General features: G+C 40.8%; 1 protein-coding gene across 3 annotated transcripts in view; it reads left to right on the top strand.

Annotated features, from left to right (window-relative positions):
- AKAP6 (A-kinase anchoring protein 6) overlaps positions 1 to 23,623 on the top strand; it is a 249,429-nt gene that overhangs the window by 188,307 nt on the left and 37,499 nt on the right. For all 3 annotated transcript variants that reach the window (XM_082213378.1, XM_082213377.1, XM_082213376.1), the window contains exon 10: positions 17,700 to 17,846. In XM_082213378.1, coding sequence (XP_082069504.1) covers positions 17,700 to 17,846 — 147 coding nt within the window. The remainder of the gene's footprint in view (positions 1 to 17,699; positions 17,847 to 23,623) is intronic.

Genomic DNA, 23,623 nt, shown 5'->3' with positions numbered 1-23,623 from the left:
GTGCTGCCAGGTCTAAGAAATTCTGTATTAACTTTAAATGTGCATCTGTCTCGTCTGCTGACATATCAGCCAAATGACTGCACAGCCCAAGAAACTTTAATTACTGTATTAGGGATTTGTTTAGCTTATTGCATTAATTGTCCACCAAGCCTGATTTCCTCCTGCTTGAAGGATCTGTTCCTAAGGATAGCTTGTTTCTTATAGTTCCAGCTGATTCCTGAATTCCAGCTGAGGTTATATTTGTATATTTTTAACTCATCAGCCCTGAACATATTTTGCTCATCTCTCTTTCAAGTTTAATTGATTACTTTGACCACCAGGTGGCCTCTCATACTTGTATTGTGTATTGTATAATTCTACTCAAATCTTAAAACTTCCATAATGCAACAATATTTATTAAAACATCTGCTGCCTGCTGGAATTTCTTTGTGGGCGTAACATCATGGAATTTGCAATGTTCACTCCAGGCTCTATAGTCCCTTTTGAGCCAGTCTCTGTGTTCCTACTGATGGAATTTATCTGCCTGTTAAGTTAAGGGCTGCAAAACTGATTACAGTTGTAATGTCCTCAAAGATTACTGAATGGTTTCAATATTCTGGCGTTTCCCCCCCTTAAGTACTTAATTGCTTTACCAAATGACAGCTAACTTCTGCCAGTGTTACTTTGTCCAGCCGATTATTTAAAATGCAAAGAGCAAAATCAATATAATGGCAATTCTTCAAATGTCAGTATCTAATGCCAATCACCATTGGCCTGAAAAATTGCATTTAATAGGGTCAGTGTATTACCAGTGTGGCCTATTAATGTATAAAGTACTGTAGATTCTCCTGAAATATTTATATCTTGCTCTCATTTTTTAAATGTATGCCATATTAATACTTTATACTATAACCCTTACTGAAAAATCTAAAATAGTTCAGCTTTATACTGCAATCCTAAGCAGTTACTGGGGTGTGTGCCCTTTTGAACCAGTGTATTCATGGTATACAATACACACATAGGATTGGGATTACGATTTTGTTTCAAGTAAGTTCTGATCCTTATGTAGCCAAAACCCAAGCATCAGGCAAGCTCAAGGGTGAAGGCATCAGCAAGCTCAAGGGTGTCCCAATATTTGCAGTAGTACAAAAATATCTCGATATTTTAAGGGACTGTTGAATCAGCGGATGGAAAATGATTGAAGAGTGATGCTATTTTGCTTTTCTGTACGAATGGAGTACAATTCGGTGCATGCTCACTTAGAAGTAAGTCCCACTGTTTTCCATAGGGCTTATTCCCTGGAAAGTATTAAGACTGCAACCTTATTGAAAGACTCATAACTGTCAAATTGGAGTAAAAAGCATCATTCTCAGCCTTCCCCCCCCCCCTCCATTGGGGCACTGTGCCGTTAGAATCAAATGCTATGAAGTCCCATTGATTTCCATTAGAATGTTAATCATGTCCTTAAATTCGTATCATTTGGAATAAATGTGGGATGGGGACTTTGAAACACTTAACTTTGGTTGGCTCATGTGTTGTGTTTGTTTTGTGAACTTTATCAATGTTACATGAGCAACTGATGGATGTTCAGATTCTCCTAGTTGCCTCCATAGATGTACCTGTTTTCTCTTACCTCTTATACCTGTCAGAAGCATAACCACAAAGGGCCCAGGTAGTTGAGACTTTAAAGGCGCATTTAACATGCCTGTTATTTTTATTATAACAGCCATTATGGGAGGGAGGAGAGGCTAATGGGAGCTTCCCTCCCAGGACTAATCACATCTTTGAGTGAGGGATATTTATCAGGACTGCAGCGAGGGGGACAGATTACACCTCCATTCCCCACGTACCACATCCCCAATCCTGGCCTCTCCGCCCCTGCTTTTATTTAGAAGAAATAAACTAGATATATTAAATGCAATCACGTTTTATGTCACTGCTCGTTTGGCCCAAACACACACCGCATACTTAAAACAAAGAAACAGGTGTGCCTCCACTAAGATATTCAGATGGTATTAGTATAGCATTAAGACACAAATCATACTGATTTCTAGTTTACCTGTCATCTTAAAATGGTGTGACATATGCAAGTCTAGGCATATTCTTTGTACTGAAATACTGCAGAACTGCCTCATGTCATGTACCATGGGTGAGAGTCCTAATTTAACTAAAATCACTGCTGTTGCTTGTTTGCAGTACAGCTGCTGGAATCTGAGGGGAGTTCGCTATACCACTATTTCGTCCTCTGCTTGCTGAACTCATCTGGGTCTGCTTCTACAACAGAGATTTAAATTTGGCATCCTTCCCTTCCAACTCTACAATTCTATTCTTCCAGTCTGAAGTTGTCTTCCAACTCTTCCTTCCTTTCTTCCATTTTGGCCTATAAAGTACTTCTTTCTGCTTGGCATTTGGGAAGCCTTCATGCTTAATCTGTCCTGTCCTGAATCTTTCCTGCCATTGCATGTCATCAGTTTGTCATCATCTTACCTTGAAACTCCTCAAGATGAGCTCCTGTGCATGAGCTTCAGCCTTAAGCCCTAATTATGAGTATCTGCTGCAAATTCAGATTGTGTCCACATGAACTGAGTCCACATCATGAGTCCAAACTGGCATGCAGATTCCAGACCTGGCAGTTCTTAACTAGACGTAGTAAATTTTAATGGGCAACATTCAGTGTCTCACCTGCAGACTCCCTTTCCTCTCCTCCCTCCTGCACAAACACCATGTGATCCAAAGGTTCCCTGTTGGTGTCATATTGGGGTTCAATACCCAATAATCTGTGGGTTCAGTCTGGATAATAATAATCTGTGGGTTCAGTCGGGACATGGGTGGCACTGTGGGTTAAACCACAGAGCCTAGGACTTGCCGATCAGAAGGTCGCCGGTTTGAATCCCTGTGATGGGGTGAGTTCCCGTTGCTCGGTCCCTGCTCCTGCCAACCTAGCAGTTCGAAAGCATGTCAAAGTGCAAGTAGATAAATAGGTACCGCTCCGGCGGGAAGGTAAATGGCGTTTCCGTGCGCTGCTCTGGTTCACCAGAAGCGGCTTAGTCATGCTGGCCACATGACCCGGAAGCTGTAAGCTGGCTCCCTTGGCCAATAAAGCGAGATGAGCACCGCAACCCCAGAGTCGGCCACGATTGGACCTAATGGTCAGGGGTCTCCTTTACCTTTACCTTACCCAATAATCTGTGGGTTCCGTCTGGAGGGATGTTTACTTATCATTGCAATGGACGCCACTTAAGCCCACCCCCATCCCAGCTTTAGACAGCGAGGAAGTAACAGCTATTCTGTCTGGCTAAGTCATGTGGCATAGCAACAGCCAACAGCCTTTATCCTTCATCGTCATCTCCTTCCTCCTCCAACGGTTTCTCCTGCTTATGGGCTACTTTGTCCTTCTCTTGTGGTTCTCTTGCAAACACAGCATTCACACTCCAGCCTTCACTTGCTCAGCCCTTCTCAATACGTGTTGGTTTTTATTTTATAATTTCTGAAATTTCTCTGACAGGCTAGCCGTCCAGAGCAGATTTTCGGGGCATGTGGGTGGCTGCAGAGAAGAGGAGAGGAAGGGTTGTGTCCCATTTGCACAACAGGAAGCCTGCTGCACAAATAGGATGCAGCAATTCAATATACACCCATTGTTTCCTATCCTATGGTCTATCTTATGGCACCAAGACTCATCCCTGGGGAGTCAGTTCCTTACAACTTCAACATGTATGCATACAGTCTTACCCCACCTCTCTATCTGATGGAGAGAAATGCTTTTGCACGAAACAGATCTGCATTACAGGCTGTCTTTTCAGGTTGTCATTCCTATTATACCTGTTGCAAGAACATTAATGAGCTTGCTTTTTAATCCCCAGATTATGAACATCTTCATTTTAGGGTGAGTGGGATGGATGCTGGTTTTCATACAATATTGACTATTGGAAAATTCTAGCTTTTATTTTCTTAATGACATAGGCAGAAAAATACAGTCATGAGGAAGCCTGGTAATGTTCTACAGGTGGATGGAAGGCAATATTTATATTTTCCCCTACTGCATTTGTGTTGTAGCAGATTGCACAACCAATCCCACCCCACATGTGAACAGGCTTGCGATGATTGTCTATGTAATCTATCGCACCACCAATGCATAGATAAGAATCTATTGTGTCATCACTTGGGCTGTGGTTGGCTGTCAGCGCCAGGGGAAAATAATATGTTATCGCCCCAAAGTGTTAGGACTCTTGTACCTAGTGCTGCTGTCTTTGGGTCTGTTCCAGCAAGTCAGGAAACCAGATTTTTGGTACTAAACACTGTGATTATTTTATAATGTTGAGATCTGCATCATATTGTGTCTCACTTTTAACATTTTCTTCTTTTGGAAAACATATCAATTCAGTGGTAAAAAGCCACTAATATAATCCATATTGCATGTATTTTCTTTCTCAAAAGTTTCATGTTTCTGCAAATATGAATGTTACTGAAAGCCAAACATCTGGATGCCTAGTTGCAAGCATCTTGGTGGTAAGAAAAAGTTCAAGGTGTTGTTTTTTTTAAAACACAAGAGCCTTAAAATTGTAATATTTTAAATAGATGCTAGTGTAGCAGAAATATCTCATTCCATAGCATTCCATTGGAATAGGTTGTTTGAAAAACCTACAAGCCACTCAGGTGAATTGTGGATAAAGTGACTTCCATAGTTAGCAATGATTCCCAAGAGGTCTCTGCATGTGACATAATAGCTTCTTTGGGGTAGGCCTAAATGCTTATTGCTCAGTTTGGGTGAGGATGCCCCTATGCACATATTATTTATTTTATTTCTTATTTAAATATATTTTCTCTTGCACAGCAGCTAGGTTAAGAAATACATACATTTGCATAAACCATGCAAATGTATGCAGGCAATTTGAATAAGGTATAAGGAATATTGTGTATGTGTTTGAAACATGCAAAATCTGCCTGTGTAATGGGTGGAAAATAGAGGTGATATTCTTTGGTAGTAATATTTGCAGAGAATTAATACAAAATGCAGAGATTTGTGGAATCTAATGGATCAATCTCTGAGAACGTTTTCATATGTGAGCTTTAAATTGCCTGTGTGCCTTTCCTGTCCTTCCTTGCCCCACTCACCCCATTTATGTGAATGTGTGACCATTGGTAATGCAAAGAAGAAAACAGATTTGTAATGCGAAGGAACAGTTTGGCCAGTATGGGTTTTACATTCGCATTACAAAGCAATAAAAACCTTTTAAACTCATGAGAATACGCTCCAAGCCTGTGCCACTTGTGATAGCACAACCTGTGGTTTGTGCCATTGCAGGTAAAGTATGAGTCCGTCTCCTCTGATGAAAGTATTATTAAACTGTCTCATGTCTTTGGGCTTGTTCGGATGATTGAAATTGCTCCATGCAAGTAGCACTGTAGGGGGGAGCTGCGTAGAGGAAGTAACCTTTGAACTAGCATATCCATGGTTACAGGTGCTACTTCCTGGCAATGATTCACATCAACATGGAGGCACATTCTTTGTTTAACTGCACATGCATATGTCACTGCCAAGAAGCGGTACTTGCAGTGCTGGGTACAATGAGAGCCATCTTGTGCACCAGAGCATCTATAGACTTGCTCAAGGATCCAAACCAGCCCACTGATCAAAATGGTGTTTTGGCAATATGTCCTTATTAGTTATTAGCACAACAAAAACGGTCTTCCTGAAGATCATGAAGTCGGATCTCAACATAAATTAGCGATCAATTAAAATTCCCACGCATCTAGGCAAATAGACAATTTATGACTGTTCTGCTGGGATAGATTTCCTCTCCCTCTTACATTGAACAAATACAGATATCAAAACTAAACCAAAACACTATATCCATTTATACTGTAAATAAAGTTGGTTTATTTGCTTCAAGTGGGCAGCCTCCGGAATAAAGCGGGAGTGTAGATTTGTACAAGTGAATTTGCTTAAAATCTATATTTATAGTGATAAAGCTGGGTGAAAGCATTTAAAAACCTTGTTGCTGAATAACTACCATCAGCCAGTAGGTCTGTGGGGCTTGTTCAGCTAAAAGCCACAATGATGTAATCTTGGCTTTGTGTCATTTATATTCAACCTAAAAAAAACAATTTTCCTGAATAGACAGGCTGACAACAATATTGCTCAGTGTTGGTTTTTATTTGGATTGCTTCCAAATTGCTCACATGCCTCCACAGTAACGCATCATGCCTGCTTAAGTTTTTACTCTGAATTCCTGTCCCCTTTCTTGCCTCATATCTTATTTTGCTTTTAAAGTCTCAGTTATGTTTGTGAAACTAACCAGCCTGGCCACAAAATTAGGATGTATCTTGCAGAGTGCATTCATTTTACTTTTTGCATATTTTTCCTGAGGTCATGTCAAGGTTAGTTTGAATTCCATCCTACATTAAGACTTCTTTCACAGCTATTTAGCTCTTCAGCCTACTCCCCGCTGGGGTCTGCCCCTTGGGCACGTCAAAGCTTCAGACCTGACAAATCACACACAGATGAAGCTGTACAGTTTTTTTAAACAGTTTCATCAGTAACGTTTTTCTATACAATATACTTTTTTTAAATATACAGAAGTATATTCTCTTGATTGCAGTATCATGGAAATAGATTTCTGTATGCAAATCACTGTTCCATATCGAACTTGCTCAATTTGAGGAACTGAACAGAATGGCTGGAATTAAATTGCATTTACTCAGAGGCAAGTGCCAGGGGAACAAATGTGGTTTACTCATGTGTAAATACATTCTAGATTGGGGAAAATGGGGGCGGGGGTTCCAGCTCTGTTATACTTCCCCAATTCTTAAAAGGGGGAAAAAAGAGCTGGGGTAATAATGTGAGTTCAGAGATCTCTCTTTCAAATCCGTCCTCAAGTGCCTTGCTGAGATATGCTGCAATCTCCCACCCAGTCCCAGTTTAACCACCGCTTTCCACACTATGATGATAATAATGGATACATGTCTTGCAGGGGTGTTGTAATAATTTCTAAGGTAGTATTTGTGAACTGATTTGAACACGCAAAATTGCTATATAACAATGACAGCAGGGCACGACTCCAGTGGCCACCCTAATAATATGTGTTAAATGTATAAATATTTGGAACCTAATTAATTGAGTGATTAATGGCATTATTAACACCTGTAGGAAAAGAACAGAGCCTAAGTTAATAAAGACAGGTAAAAAGTTTATGGCCAGCTTGTGTCATGGTGGTTTGCAGAGGCAATTTTTATTGGCCTCATTTGGGCTACTTTAAAGACTAATGGGGTCGAAATGTATCTCTGTGTTAAGAAATGCATATGCTTCCATAGTATTGCTTTTGCATGTATTGTATGTATTTCAAACTGACAGATGAACAAACAGCTTGAAAATTTGGAGGACATTTCCGTGAATGGAGTGGGGGTGGTGATCCAATTTTTAAATAGTTTTACAATTTAAATAGTTTAAATAGTTCAACGGTTGTGTGGCGTGCATTTGGAAATAGTGCATAAACTTTAGGATATTGTAAATCTAGTTGTACAACTTAATTTCCTGTACGAATAAAAGAAGCTGAATTTTTTGGCTTCTAATGAGCATATTAGCTAACAATAATATACCCTTAACAGGCTCAAGCGGTTAAGGGTTTTTAAAAAGCGGCTTACTGTCTTTCTCATCTTTTATGGGCCAAAATGTACTGCCTTCTACAAATTACTTGATTGACTGATGAAGTGCCATAATTATAGCTGCGTTGCCATTTTGACAAAGCCGCAATAACAGATTGTACTTTAGTTCCCACTCCAGGCATACCACCCTTTGCATAACAAAACCCAGTTTTACTGGTCTAATTCTTATTCAGAACAAAAGGCACCTGGAGATGTTAACTGTATACTAACAAGGAAACTTCGAAGCTAGGGGAAAATAATAACACTGGAGTACAACTGGGGGTGTGTTTTTTTTTGGTACAGTTATTTCAGGAGCAATGGTATCTAATGAAGAGTTGTCTAAAAGGCTGCTTGTTTGGAACTAATTAAAGACAGATCTCCTAAATAGCAAAAGGATCATGGGAATTACATTAGGTGTCTGGAGACTTGTTATTCTTTTGGCACTCTGAGTGGATTGTTGAAGTTGTTAGTCTAGAAATAAAGAATCCTAATAAAACTCCTGTCCCTTCTCCCCCCCCCTCCCCCACCGCTGTTGGCTAAAATCCACTGTTATTTGTGCTGCTGCTGCTGCTGTTGTTGCAATAAGATTCATATCAGTGCTCCAGAGTTCTGAAGAAAACATTTTTTTGCATTAACACATTACGGTGAGAAGAGTCCTGTGCCTTCGCTCCATGCATTTTCAGCCTTCAATTAACGTGAAAGCAGTACAATGCCTATGCAACTTCTCTTGCCTAGTGGTGCACCATTTATCATTGCAGTTTTACATTGACCTTGACACCCACTTCATTAGAATAAAGATTGTCTACCATTTAGGTTACATTGTTCCTCTGCACAGAGACCCCATGCAAATTTCTGTTCAGATAGAAGAGCTGTGAGCCTGTCAGAGGTCATCTGCATTAAATGATTGCAGCTATTTTCCAACTGCTTCTTTTCATTCTACTCAATTCAGGCTAGGAGGATCAATCAAGCCTTCTGCCTGAAACAGTGGGACTGCTGGGAATATAACTGTTTTTGGTGGTACTGGATATGCCCTAAACAGTATTAAATATTTAATATAAACTCATTAAAGGGCACAAAAGATATTACAGTTACAGTAAAAATTTAAATGGTTGGATCACCTTCTTTCAAAAAAGCAGAGCAATTGGTATAAATCTTATATTTTATTATAGATAAAAATGAGTCCATCAAGTTATCAGAAGAGCTTTTCTTCCCTAGAATTATATTGGTGACATAACCGGGGGGGGGGGGCAGGGGCGCTAAGATGAAAAACAGGAAGGATTGGTCTTGAAACAAAATCATTTCTTTTATTTATTTATTTATTTTTGTAATAAATAGCAGGATCACTGAGCTTTGGTTATTTACATAAGGCTGTGGGTTTTTCTTTTTGTTTTGTTTTGTTTTGGTCCTTATTATTATTTGTTCTCAAAAGAGAACCTAAATAGGAATAAGTTACTGGTCTCCTCCTTGAGTTTTCAGAGTGATATAATTGGAATTAAATTATTAATGAGAGATACTTTAAAAAAAGATTGTTTTATGATCTTCTATTAGGGGATTTGCAATTCATTTTAATATTTGTAGTTTGATTTATATTAAAAATAATGCAATCTATGTCCAATTAACAATACATGGCCAAAGTAATGTGATTTTTAGATCATGTGAATGGAATAAACTGGAAGAGGAAAACGAATTCTTAGCCTCAGATGTAATTTGCTGTGTGAGTTCTGGCAATTTTAAATGACATTGCACTTTTTTATTATAATTTTTTTTTTCTCAGGGCTCAGCAGCAAATTTATCCCAATCAAGGAAACTTATTATTAATTTACAAGGACAACTGTAGGAGTCTTTATAATTTCCCTGTGCAATTATTTGCCATAAATTGATAGTAAGAGAAGGCAAGAAGTTTGCAAGAACTAATGGCTGCTATTTGTCTAGACGAAACACTAATCCAAGGAGCTGAACACCATCCAGACGCTCCGTTTGTATTGACTGTGTATGAAATATAACCAAGCCTCCGGACTGTTTGTAAATGTCTCGCTTTGGTATTGCGAAAAAGGTGAATGTCTAAGAGCCGTTGTGAAGGGTAGTCTGGCCTCTAGCAGATTCCTTCACTCTCTGCATGTATACAGCTGAGCTTTGGACCCTGGACTTTGGAATAAAGGGAGTCTTTGTTCATCAATGAATGGCATTAGGCATGGGCTTCCTAAGGGGCCACCATGAAGCCTAGGCATGAAGCGTACAAACACTAGCCAGAAAGCACAGTATGAGTGTATATGTAGACAGATGACAGACCACAATATCGTGCATGTGTATGCTCTAATGCAATGTACATTTATGAATATAATTAGAGAGTGTATCCACATGGCATCCACAAATAGACATTTTTATTGCCAGTAGAGATGAGGGTGGTTGTTTGTTTTGGGGTTTTTTGTTTTTTTCAAATAATATGTGCGTGTGTGTTTATGCTTGGCACTTGCTTTCCTGCAGGAGAAACTCTTTAAAAACTTTCGAAGTATAAAGGTCTGAGTGAAACCTAAAGCATCTCACTTAATTCCTAAATGCATTGGGTAAATGCATAAAATGTCAAAAAGAGGAGGCACCATCCAAATAATATATAACCTGCTTCCAGTAATGGAGAAATAGTCATTGGCTTAATTCTTCTATCCCTGTGTGTTCAGTATGTCTCGTCTCTTTTCACTATAACCAACAGAAGCACCATACAAAAGTCTTACAATGGATGTCTTAATCTCTGTGTGTGCTTTTAGAGCATTATTTTGAATTCCATCGCGCAGCCTTCCTCTCCCCACCCCCCTTTCCTCTTCTGAAGTTTTATTACAACAGCATTCCCAGGGAGATTTAGGAGCAAGGGGTGCATAATATTGCCCTAACGTTTCACTCCAGGGAGGGAATATGTATCCTGGCCCTGAGCATTTTTGCGACATTTCTCTTTCGGGAAGCCCAAGCAATGAAGTCTTGGTATCTTTATGGAAGGCATAGAGTTGATAATGGTTATTATTAATTATTATTATTATAATTAATGCCGTTTGCCAGGAAGCTGGCACCTCCAAACCTTACGCGATGATTTCTTTCTTTGACCTCTCAGTGACTAGGCATCTCGTTTCTTAACACTGAGGGAGGCAGGGGGAAAAAGCTTTCGTTGCTCAATGAGCGCCTTCTAGGCCAGTTTCAAAATGGCTTATTCTTCTGGTTTCCATGGTGACAATTAATGCTGTTTCAAGGCATTGTTCCAGTCTCTATTTGGACAGAATTTTGGGGTGTGATTTTACACACACACACACACACACACACACACACACACACACTTTAAAAAGCAGAACCAGAAAACTTCAGGAAGCAGGCTGTATAAGTTTTTATAGATAACCTTTTACAAATTTCTTAATTATATTCTGACACAAAGAGTTTCTTTAAAAAAAAAACTTTTTGTGGAGTTAACCAATATGAATGAGGTACTGTTCTTTAATTAAAGTAAAGTATTGGGAGGGGGGAGGGAGAAGAGGAGGCAGAGGTAAGGGAACGGGGAAGTCGAAATTCCTGGACTCAAATACTGTTGCTGCCTTTTTCTTTCCACACAAATCAATAACAAGTATCTGTTTGTGCATAGATACATCCAGTTAACTGCAATGTGAAAAACATTTAAGGCCTTAAAATCTCCCCTCAGGCAGGTGCAGTAGAAAATTAAATATTAATCTTTTTTTATTTTTGCAGCCATTGTTGGCTGGAGTGAGAGGGAAGAAAAGAAAGGGGAAATCCTGTGACTTTTTAAATTCTTAATCTTTTTTTTTTTAAGCTATTGAACAGCAATCTATATCATAACATTCACAGCCTGTCACAATGGAGCAGCCTTTGCTCACTTAATACCGAGGCTAGAATGAATATGAAGATTAAATTATCTTCTCACCACAGCATAAAGAAGTCCTACTAGACTAGGGTTGTGCAGCACTGATAGAGGGTGGGTAGCTAATTTTTCCTGAGTGTGAAGGAGGCAGGGAAAGGCAACAGACATTAGCAAGGCCACATAGTGCTATCAGAACCTCAGCTCAGCAGTGCAGTAACCTCTTTCTCCACATTGTCACAAATAACTTTGCTTTTAATTTCTGTACCTTGAAACAAAATACTTGCTGTTCTTTTCGTAACCGGTATGTCTTGCAATCAAATGGATTTTTTCTCTCCAGCTTTTCCTTCCTGCCACTGTATAATACATTTTCTATCAATCACCATCTTTCATCATGCTGTTTATACAGTAGGTTACATAGTGAGGAAGGCTGAAAGCATACAGAAAGCCTAACTTATTTATTTTTTAATGTAATCATCTTTCATAGCATCTGTCACCGAGACTTGCTGCTACGCTGCATAGCAGAACCAGTTTGTTTAGCAGAAAAATTAAATGATATATGTATTAAGTCTTTAGGATAACTAGAACATTATTGTTAGGAAGCATATGCTAGCCGTTTTGTTCTGTTATTGATCTTCTCCAACTCAAAGAGCGTCGCCAAAAATGCTTTTTTTTAGTCAACAGCAGCTGAACCCAGCCTATCGCAGGTGAAAAATATTAACTAGCCAAGTCCACAACAGTGTCAGGCAGCTAGGACTCCCTTAGTCTATTAATCCACTTTCCAAAAAAAACACACACACAAAAACCCACAAAAGAAGCAAAACCAACTGGGTTTCAGTGCCTCACTGAAATGGACTTGGATTTCCCATGATATTATGCATACTTACAGAAATAATTATGTAAATCCTTTTCAGCTATATCATCTTTAAATAGAAATCAGATTACATAAAGCAGATTGTAATCTCCTCTAGTCACCCTTTCCAGCTGAAAAGGCAATCATATAGAGCCAACAAGCGTACTTGTTGGCAATTTTAGCCAAGGGAAACGGTTATCTGCTGTGTGATCCAGTCCCATAATTCCAAACCTGATTGCCTCTTGTTAACGCACGTTATGAGAAACGACATCTCCTGGTTTCTTTTCACATATCAGAAAGACAACTTCCTGGTATAAATCTAGACAATCCCTTGCTTGCTTGCTATGCATATTCATGCTTATTTTGGATACACCAACACCTGATCAGTGTTCATTAATAATGAGTAATGCGTTAAATCACCTCATTTAAAACATTTTGCTCTGTGATCCACAAATGACTAATATTTGAAGTTGGCAAAATATAAATGGTGTTCATGTGCAGTGCAAATGAAAGATTAAAATATGAAACTAACAATATGCAAACATATTCATGCAAATGCCGGGGATCTATTAGCTGAAACAGTGATTTCACACCTTTCTTGTTTTCTGTTAAGTACTCTCCAATTGTAGTTTTGTTTTGTTTTGTTTTGTTTTGTTTTGTCAGAGTACTGTTCATGGATCTGGCAAAAGCGCCCATGTTTTAAACATTCTTTATTCTAGTCTGACTTTGTTAGAGTTAGCCTTTTTCAACACCGCGCCCCCCCCCCTTGCAACAGCAACAGGAGTAGCTTACTTCAATGAGTTTCAAGGGAAGGAAGCATAATGTTTAGCATGCAATTTGCTAATAGCTACGTGTGATTTATGTAGGCCTTCTAAATGCTTTTGGGATAATTGTGCTTCATACTAGTATTCAAATACATATTGGCACTGTTTCTTGAAGCCCATTTTAAATATAGAACAGGAAGAAGTGTGAGGAAAAGGGAGTGAGAGAGCGCACACAGGAGTTCTATGAGACAAACTAAACTGGCTGTGATTAACAGGACTGTTGGCAAAAGCGGAAAACACACACACACACACACACACACACACACACACACACACACACCATAAAACAAGCCAGCCCTAGGATTAGCCATATCCCAAGGCAAAGCAAGTTGGTCACCCCAGGCAGCTAATTTGGGGTGTCAGAAAAGAGCAGCAAATTGTTATGTTTTTATTCTTCTTATGAAGTGTTTGCAACTAAATAGTTGTACTAGTGCAAGGATTAGCGTTGGCACAATGGGATTTTCCCTTCCCCGTGTGACCTCTGTGCCATCCCCAAAACTACTGCAGAGGGTTGGGGGAAACCCAGGATAGACTGGGGTTGCGTGGTAGGAGTGGGGAGAAATTTTTTATTAGTGTTGCACCACATCCAGCATTAAATTTTTACTGCTAGGAAGAGGCATTTTCTGCTTGAGCTGTCAGAATAATTTACCTAGTCTTGTGATACTATGCACCTCAATTGGGGGTGGGGTGGATGCCATTTGAGGCAGCAAAAATCTGTCGGGGTGACCCTGCTCAGTCCCTTCAAAGCGCAACAGTGTCCCTGATCCTGAGTAAATATGTTTTCTTTCTATCAAATAATAGCTTCTACTCAGTACTATGGGGAAAATATTAAGTTCTATGCTTAATAGGGGATGCAACCTGTTTTCCTCCCAGACCTGGAAAGCTCAGGCCTTCCCAGAGGACATGGAGTGGGTGCAATGTGTTTCTCCACTACTGAGTTATGGCTCTTTCTTGCAATGCCCAGAGGTCCCTTGCAGTATGCAAGTCTCTTTCTTCACCCATTTCTTGTTGTAGTGGTCAATGTATTATGAGTCTGAGATCACCTCTCCTCAGAGATCACGCCAAACCCACCTCCTCCCTCACAGATCACCCCAAATCGGCTTTCTTTCCTTGGCCCCAGCAGGTGGACTGCAAATGAGAAGGTTGAGATGGGCTTTGCAAGCCTTCCTGCTCTCCCCATGTTGCCACGGGGAGCCACAGAAGGAGGGCTGTGTTTTTTCCCTCCCGTCCCTCACAGCAAGCGGCAGCCCCTGACCCTCCTTTGGTTCTGTCCATTTCTCCTGTTTGTCCATCTGGAGAAGGCCATCTTGGAACCCCTGCTTAGGTTGTGGAACTCCCTCCTGAGAGAAGCGAATTGCCCCCTCTTTCCTGGCTTTCAGCCAAATGGCAAACAATTCCTTTCTTAGGAAAGCCTTTGACTCTTAATTACCTTTCATTATATTGTTTTGTTTCGCAGTTGGTTTTACTGTGAATGTTTTCTGCTGGTGGTTTTTAATGATGATGTTTTATGTTTTATTTTGTTTCAAACAATTGCATATAAGATATTTTCTGCATTTGGTTTTTCTCTCTATCTATTTTGCATTTCCTTTTATTGCTATCCCTGTAGGAAAGGCAGAGCAAAATGTGCCTTTGTCAGCCTTGTGCCCCCAAATATTGCGGGACTCCACAACATACACCATCCCTATCAGGGATCTGCAATGATAGGAGGTGTAGTCCAACAAATCTGAGGACTCGATATTGAATAATACTGTGTTAAACAACCAACCAAACAACCAACCAATTCCTGGATTCTCCCTCTTTCTCACATTCTAGTGTGACCAAGAAATAGAACCAAGAGCCATTATATGCAGATGATGACGCGGGTCTGTGCTGGGGGGAGTCACTTGGGGGTCATAGGCCCTTATTGGATTCTCTCAGACAAAAGCTAAGATTGAAATAAGTGCACGGCTAGTTCTTCATAGACTTGTAGAGTTGGAAGGGACCCTGAGGATCATCTAGTCCAACCCAATGCAGTGCAGGAATATGTCACTGTCTCTTATTGGGATTGGCAGAATCAGTACCATGTTGTAACCAACTTTGGTTTGATTTTCTCAGACAGCAACTGAGCCTTCCCTATCCACAGTATCACTTAGCAAACCATTTGTTAATCTCAGAGCCACTTCCACAGGGAGATTCTTATATGAAATGAGATCTATGGGCCAAAATGCTTTCCACAATCTGGTGCCCTCTTGACGTTTTCAACCAGTGCTTTTTTCAAGAGATATTCAAAGCATATGTGGGTGCAGAGGCAGCGAGGCTCCTCATGGGGTCTCTGCCATGGGACCATATTCACCCAGTGCTTTTCCAGCTGCACTGGCTCCCGGTGGAGTACAGGGTAAGGTTCAAGCTGCTGGTTTTTGCCTTTAAAGCCCTTCACGGCCTAGGACCCTCGTACCTACGGGACCACCTCTCCCGGTATGCCCTATGGAGGAACTTAAGATCCATAAATAGCAACACCCTAGAGGTCCCAGGCCCTAAGGAAGTCAGATTAGCCTCAACCAGAGCCAGGGCCTTTTCAACACTGGCTCCAGCCTGGTGGAACGCTCTATCTCATGAGACCAGGGCACTGCAGGATCTGATTTCTTTCTGCAGGGCCTGTAAGACAGAGTTGTTCCGCCTGGCCTTCAGCTTGGAATCAATTTGATTCCCTCCCCCTCTTCTTTTTTCCTTTCTCCTCCTGTGATGGAACTCCTATTTGGGGACTTCCCTGGCTTTTTTCTGGCCCATGTAGGATCAGTCTGGAAAGTTAGCCTTGGTGAAGACTTGATGTTTTCATCCCCAAAATAGTTTTTTATTTGAGTTTCTGTCAGGGAACTGACATCGGAGCGAGAAGCGAAGGGGAGGCTCTCAGATGATGCTGGGGAAGGACCCAGCAGCCGGGGGAGAAACAGCTCAGTATAGGGGGAAGCCAATCAGCGCAACACCAGGGATAAAGGGGGGCCAAAGGGGGAATTGGAGAAAGGGTTCCAGGACTCTTCACTGGACATCAGTGAGGAGAGCCCAGGTCCTCTGCTGCCCACGCCTACCCTGCGCAGAAGACTCCCGCGCAGTGAGAGGAGGAGGAGACTGGGTGTCAAACAACTTTTATGCTGGAAGAGGTTCAAGAAACGCTCACTGACGGATTCTGCCAGTGACTGAGGCAGCCACGGGAAAGAGGGGCTGCGCAGTTAGAAAGGTTTAACATGGAAAATTAACCGAGAAAGGCACCAGCTTACGCACGAGTAACTCATACCCATTACAGTTTCCATTGAAATGAGGCTGTATTTTAATGTTTTAATGTTGTATTTTAATCTTGTTTTTAAGTTGTATTTCAATCAATTTGTTTTTATATTGGGTGTTAGCCGCCCTGAGCCCGGTCTTGGCTGGGGAGGGTGGGGTATAAACAAATTTTATTTTTTTTATTATTATTATTGTTATTATTATTATTATTATTATTACTATGCAGTACCAGAACCTCTTTTGTTGTTGTTAAAAAGTGTGGCACTTACTGTAAGAACTTCACAGTGAGTACCAGCACCTATTTTTCTGGGGGGAAAGCAGTGTTTTCAACAATGTCTTCCATCAGACCAAGCCAGCACAGCCACAGGGTTGATGGAATTTGTAGTCCAAAATATCTAGAGGGCTACAAGGTTGGGAAATACCACGCTAAAGTCTCTCTTTGAATTCCAGCCAAGGAAACAGATTGCAAATGGAAAGTTTATTAGGGGGCACGGCAAAATCTGCTTTGCCCCAAATACTGGGCTTTCAAGGGACGGGAGAACATTCAGGTCCTGTCCCAAAGGTGCCCCTCCCTGCACTCATTTTCTTTCTTTGGTGCAAGTGAACAGTTGCCATTTTCTCCCTGGCATGATTTGAAAGGGAGAAGCTAAACTGATGCATCCAAGGACATTGTTGAAGCAGATTGTTGATGCAGGTAGGAGACCCTCACCAGCCCATGTCTATGACAATGACTAATATTTTGAAAGAAAGAAAGAAAGAAAGAAAATGAGGGACGCGGATGGCGCTGTGGGTTAAACCACAGAGCCTAGGACTTGCTGATTAGAAGGTCGGCGGTTCAAATCCCCGCGACGGGTGAGTTCCTGTCGCTTGATCCCTGCTCCTGCCAACCTAGCAGTTGGAAAGCACTTCAAAGTGCAAGTAGAGAAATACCGTAGGTGCCGCTCCGGCGGGGAGGTAAACGGCGTTTCCGTGTGCTGCTCTGGTTCACCAGAAGCGGCTTAGTCATGCTGGCCACATGACCCGGAAGCTGTACGCTGGCTCCCTCGGCCAATAAAGCGAGATGAGCGCCGCAACCCCAGAGTCGGTCACGACTGGACCTAATGGTCAGGGGTCCCTTTACCTTTAATATTTTGTTAGCCTAATGTTAAAGATCACTTAGGAGCCATATCAATATACAGTATTAACAGAAGAGATAGCCACCGTCTTTAAGCATCATGCTTTTTCAGATTACATGCTAATTGACTCTTTTTTCTTTTTCAATAGCTAACTCAACTTTTTTTAATTCTCATTTTAGAGGTACAGTGTAGAAATGTCAATCAGACACCCCAAAAAGATGGAATTGCTGAGTAAAGTTGAAGCTTTGAAGAGAAGTGGTGTTTTACTACCCAGCGATCTCCTTGAAAAAGTGGATTCAATTAATGAAAAATGGGAACTGCTTGGGGTATTTGCATTTTTATTACTGTTCGTGGGTTGTGTGTACTTTTTGTGTCTTGAAGTATGCTGTCTGCCTGATTTCTAATTTGAAGCACAAATATCTCTTTCATTCAATTCACTACATACATTTCAAACAAGCCACTCATGCTATTACAAAAAAAAATACACACATAGTATTTCCCTTGTCTGTTGATTTTTTTATTCCCTGCTTGTCTCTTGTCTGACTTTAATAATTTTAGTTCTTTAATGCAGAAAAAAATGTAAGTAAAATATGCCATGTATTATGGGTATGCACCAAGTCAACTCTAATACAGTATATCTGATATACACTGACTGTCATGCTTGAGTGAATGTTAATAGAATTTATTCTGAAGGTACATGTTAGAGACATCTACTCTTTAACTATTTACTATACCCTTAAGATGAAAAGTGGGGATGTCACTACATATTTCAGGTCACACTGATGGCTGAAAAACAAATATGCAAATTTAGTACAAATCTGAAGTCCTGGATCTGAGTAAGAATGCAGTCTGGGTAAGTTTCATTCTGCTGTATTCAGCTCGTATTTGACAAAAGCAACAAAATAAGTTTCCCATAATTCATTTCATGCTATGATGAGTTCAGTCTCAACCAAACATGAGATACAAGAATCTGGGAGACGATGCAGTATAGTGATTCTCTTACCCAGACTCCAATAATGCATGATGCAAGAAACATGGTTGTGCATTAGATTATTTTGACTATCCTTGTTTTCTTAATTGTTTTCATTCATAATCAAAGGTGCCAAATTTGCTTAAATAATAATCGAGTGAAATAATAAGAAGAATGTGATATTTTAAACAATAAACAGTAATGAATCCTGCATAAATAATAAATAATAATTATTCAGGCATAAGGAGTATTTTTAATAGAGGTAATAGATTAGCACACTGTAAAAAGATTGCAACATGTGTCCCTCCAGCTGTTGATGAATTAAGCTCCCATCAACTGAGCCAACATGGCCAATGATCAGGAATGAGTTGTAGTCATAGTGCAACAACAACCGAAGGGCCATAGGTTCCCCATCCCTTCCTTAGTCTAAATATGTGATTTTTAGAAAAATGCATTGATTCAGAGAGGGTAATGCATGCACAGAAGTGGACTTCCAGCTTGCGCACGTATACCCTAAAAAGGAACTGTGTGCACAGAAGCCCTTTCCATTTCAAAAGTGGTTTGCCATGTGACATGGGAGGTGGCTGGTTCCTGAAAGTCTGAGTTCATCCACACTTGCCAGCAAAATGTTGACTTTTGTTGCTTAGTGCAGTGGCAGACCTTGGGGTCTCACTTGGCACCCAGTGCGACGGCAAAATTCAGCACCCCATCACCCTTTGCCTTCCATTCTACATCGTACTTGCGGCAACCCCAAAATTCCATGCCCAGTGCGATCAAACTAGCTGTGTTGCCCTAATTCTGCCTGTGTTTAGTGGGCCCATGCCTTGTGCATTTTCTATTTTTAAAAAAATATTTTATTAAACAAACATTACATACAAAAGCCAAACAAAAAACAAACTAATCTTACATTAGATATTGCTAGACTTAAGATCATTATTGCAGTATACATAATCAAATTGTCAAAAAATCTGGAATAGATGTATGTTATATAAAGGAAATAGAGAGAGAGAGAGAGAGAGAGAGAGAGAGAGAGAGAGAGAGAGAAGAAAACAAAAAATGCACAATAATCAAACTGAAAAATTAACATTTTATATTTTTTAACTTGGAGCCCTCTTCACAAAACCCATGTTTCTTTGCCCACTCTTGGGTTGTGCTTTGTCTGATTTTTCTGAGAGTGTCTGCCTTGCTCTGCCCTCTGTGCTTCCCGGGGCTCTCAAAGAAGCTACTGTATAGCTAAGAGGGGCTGCTAAGGATGCTCTAGGCCAGGGGTCAGCAAGGTTTACCTCACCTGGGCCAGTTCACTCCAGTGGAGATCCCTCTGTTGGCTGGATTGCGTGTGCGTGTTAGCGCGTGCACCTGTGATTTCCAGTGTCTGTGCATGTGCAGACGCAATTTTTGGTGCCATGGGAGCTAGTCCCCGCACCAGTTTAACGCAGCGTGGGGGGACTCACCGAGTGGGCGGCTTGGTTCGGGGGTAGCTCATGGGCTGGTTAAATGACCCCTGTGGGCCACTTGTGGCCCATGGGCCTTAGGTTGCCTAAACCTCCTCTAGGCTTCCAGGACTTGTTGCCGCCTCATCTCTTCTTGTTGTTAGGAGAGGTTGCTAAAGGTGCTCTGAGCTTAGACCTTCCTTCTCCCTTCCCGCTTCATTCCCTGCAGATGCCAGGTCCTTTTACTTTTTACAGGACAGGTTTTGTGATTATGCAGAGATGTCATACAATCAGAAGCTAGGTGTGAACTTTCTCTCCCCCCTCCCCACAACAGGGTTATTTGGGGAATGAGAGGAAAACCCCATGTCCAAGCCAAGGCAATATCAACCAGAAATGTGCAGTTCAACAGTCCGTAATGAAAAACTGCCAGGGGATGGGGTGGAGAGAAAGGAGAAGTGAGGAGACCGCCCCCTGCCCGCAGACCCTTGTAAACTTTGAAAAAAGCTGTTCACGAGCCCTTCCAAAATATGTTTATCATGAGGGCTAAATTTCTCTTCAGATTTTCTGTGCCTCTAGCCAGATCGGATTTCCGCAAGAAACCTATGGCAAAGCCAGAGGCCAGTATAAAAAGCTCTCAGACATGGGGGAATTAATTGGTGCACAAGCCATTAAAAATACGGGCCAAGTGAAAGTATGGCAGTGCCCTCAGGCTCAAATCCCCCTAGGCATATGGAATCATCTTTTTGGGTATCTTGTCGAGTGTTTGATCAACTTAACTTCAAGCACAATGCTAAACTTCTGCATACTGTTGTATCGTAGGTGATCAGCTGGATGACCAACTAATCAACATTTCTTCATCACCCAGTTATCAGATTTTTTAAACATAAATAAAACATTACCCTGACATTTAAAATGGATTTCAAAGGCCCTTTCTTTTTTTGCATGTTAAGATCAAGATGCAATTCTATATCACTTTCTCAAATTAATTTCTGCATTTAGCCAAAAGTTGTTTTTTTCCTCTTAAATGAAATTTCATGTATAAGAAGAAGTTTCTGATTGAGTTTTCTTTAATTTAATTTACAAAACTCTGCAGAAACTAACAACACTAGGCATACTGTTTTAATTGGCATGATTACATTTTAATTGGCATGGAAAAAAATTTAAGACAAGGATTTTAACTTCTAACAATGGTAAAATAGAGAGATATGGTTTTTAATATTACTTTCATCTAAGGTGAACAGTGTGGAATGGAAATACATTAGAATGAAATGTCAGTGGTGCGTACAGTTTAATCTGTGAAATTTTGTCCCCTGTGCTGAATATTACTCTGTCTCAATTGCATATTAAACAACCCTATCAAGGCAGGCATTGGCATCTGCTGTGCTGACACAAATTGTGAATTAAATGAAATTGATGTCCTCTGTCGTATATTTATGAAGACGGACCATTCTCTGAAGTATTCTGTTTATGAAGAATTTATGATTGCAAACTGTTCCAGAACAAAAAAGTGGCAATAAATTCTTTTTTGTGACCCTATCCTCCAAGGGCACTGATTTCACCTCCTGCTGCTACTTTTGTTACAGCATAAAAACAATAGCTAAAGCTGGATTCCACTGAGAGCCTTCAAATTATCAATATTTGAACCATCAAAATAGAAGGGTGTTGCCAAGAATATGTTGTTTTCCTCTGTTATGATCTACCCAACACACTGTTTACACAATGCTTTAGAATAGATGAGTATCTGTTGATTTAATTCAGTGTGTGTTTCAAAGCTTATTTTAAGGCTGTAAATTATCAACACACTTAGTCCACAGCCATCCCACTGACTTGAACGGAGCTAATCCTAACCCTGCCATCCTTTAGAGATGTATTGATTAATGCAGCCAGATAAGAATCTGCCTCCTTGGCAGACGTAGGTCCTGTTCCAAAGTAATTGCTCGCACAGCCCCAACACGTAACAGTCATAACCTCTTCCCTCTGTAGGCAAAACAAAACAAAGGAAAACTGACCCTATACCTCATATTCCAGCTATTATCTAAGCTAGCTCCAAGTCCAGCTAAAGGCAAGCAATTTTATCTGCAAAATAAATAACAAATTTATTACAGTAAGCAAAGAAAAAAATAGTCAGTCAGGTGCATAAAATCTGCACCAGACTTCACTTACTCACAACACACACAAAAAAAAATCTGTGCCAGACTCTGCTTTGCATATGCAATGACAGCAAAGATGAAAGTTTTCTTTTGTAACATCGTTGTCTTGACACAGCTGTTTTAAAATGATCCAGGCCACAGTTAGCCAGCTTTGGCACAAGGTGAGTGCCAGCTGTACTCTACTTTGCTACACTCCCATGTCCTCCATCTCAACATCATAAACCAGGGGATCTGTGGATAGTATGAGGAGATACCTGCAAAATACTATGACTTGTATCTAATGTGGGACTAAGTAATCATTCCATTAGCGCAAGGATTTCCACTTGTGCGACAGGACTTCCCCCTCCTCCCCCAACCTTTAGGAGCAGATTTGAGGAGGGTGCCACTTGTGTGCAGGAGGAGGAAGAGGAGAGGAGGAAGGCCTGGCTGTCCAAGTGAGAAACATGGCATTAATGAAACAGTTGCTTAGGGCTGCGTTGGCAACAAACCTACATCCATATGAGAATACAGTTGTACCTTGGAAGTCTAACGGAATCCGTTCTGGAAGTCCGTTTGACTTCCAAAACATTCAGAAACCAAATTGCAGCTTCTGATTGAAACCAAATTGCAGTCAGAAGCTGCGGAAGCCCCGTCGGACGTTCAGGTTCCGAAAGAACATTTGCAAACCAGAACAATCATTTCTGGGTTTGTGGCATTTGGGAGCCGAAATGTCCAAGTTCCAGGGCGTTTGACAACCAAGGTACGACTGTAATAGCATTTCAACTCAATCCAAAATTGCCAGTAACTACCGAAGACTCCAGTGATTCTATATGTGCAGAACTAAACTACACATTATACTGCAGCTACATAAAATATTAACCCAATGGCAACTTCTCAGTTCCAAAGTGCCCTACAGAAGGAAAGGACTCCTCTCCCAAAAATTCCTTCTCCCACCTGCTCATATCCCCACCAATTACATCAAACTCAGATTAATGCCGAGTGAACCAAGTGAAGTCATCGTCACTAAACAATTTGCAACGTCTTGTTTATATGTGCTGCTAAGAAATTATCGGCTTAAACAGCCCAAATCCAGCCATGTCTACTCAGAAATAAATCCTATTGAATTCAATAGTCTTAGTCCCAGGGGGGTTAGGATTGCAGTCTTAGATACAAAATGCTTTTGCAGGGACAGCAGTTGTGTGGTTTCCCAATTTTCGCCTGTTGTTCCCTAGTGCTACAGACACCTACATCACATCCCACACCACTTTGGAAGGTCTTCCAGCCCTTGGGAGTGGCTGTTCAGGGGTGACAGGGATCTGCAGTGGGAAGGAGAAAGCAGGAATTCTATGCTGATCCAAGCCAAAGAATCTTACGATCTGTCAGACAAATCCAAATGAAGTCTTTTGTCATATATTAAGATAGCAGAGCATAGGTTGCAATGACCATTTGACCACACAAATGCACCCTATATGGTGCAGAATTCTTGCTAAAACTTTGGTCAGGCTAATATTCCTGACCAATCCACCTTTGAGTGAGAGTACTCATCCCATGTTAATTTAGTTCTCTCTATGGAC

The sequence above is a fragment of the Podarcis vaucheri genome, assembly GCF_965113315.1.
Source record: "Podarcis vaucheri genome assembly, chromosome: 1".
NCBI lineage: Eukaryota > Metazoa > Chordata > Lepidosauria > Squamata > Lacertidae > Podarcis > Podarcis vaucheri.
The sequence above is the reverse complement of the archived record's forward strand: the minus strand, read 5'-3'. Positions and strand labels throughout refer to the sequence as shown.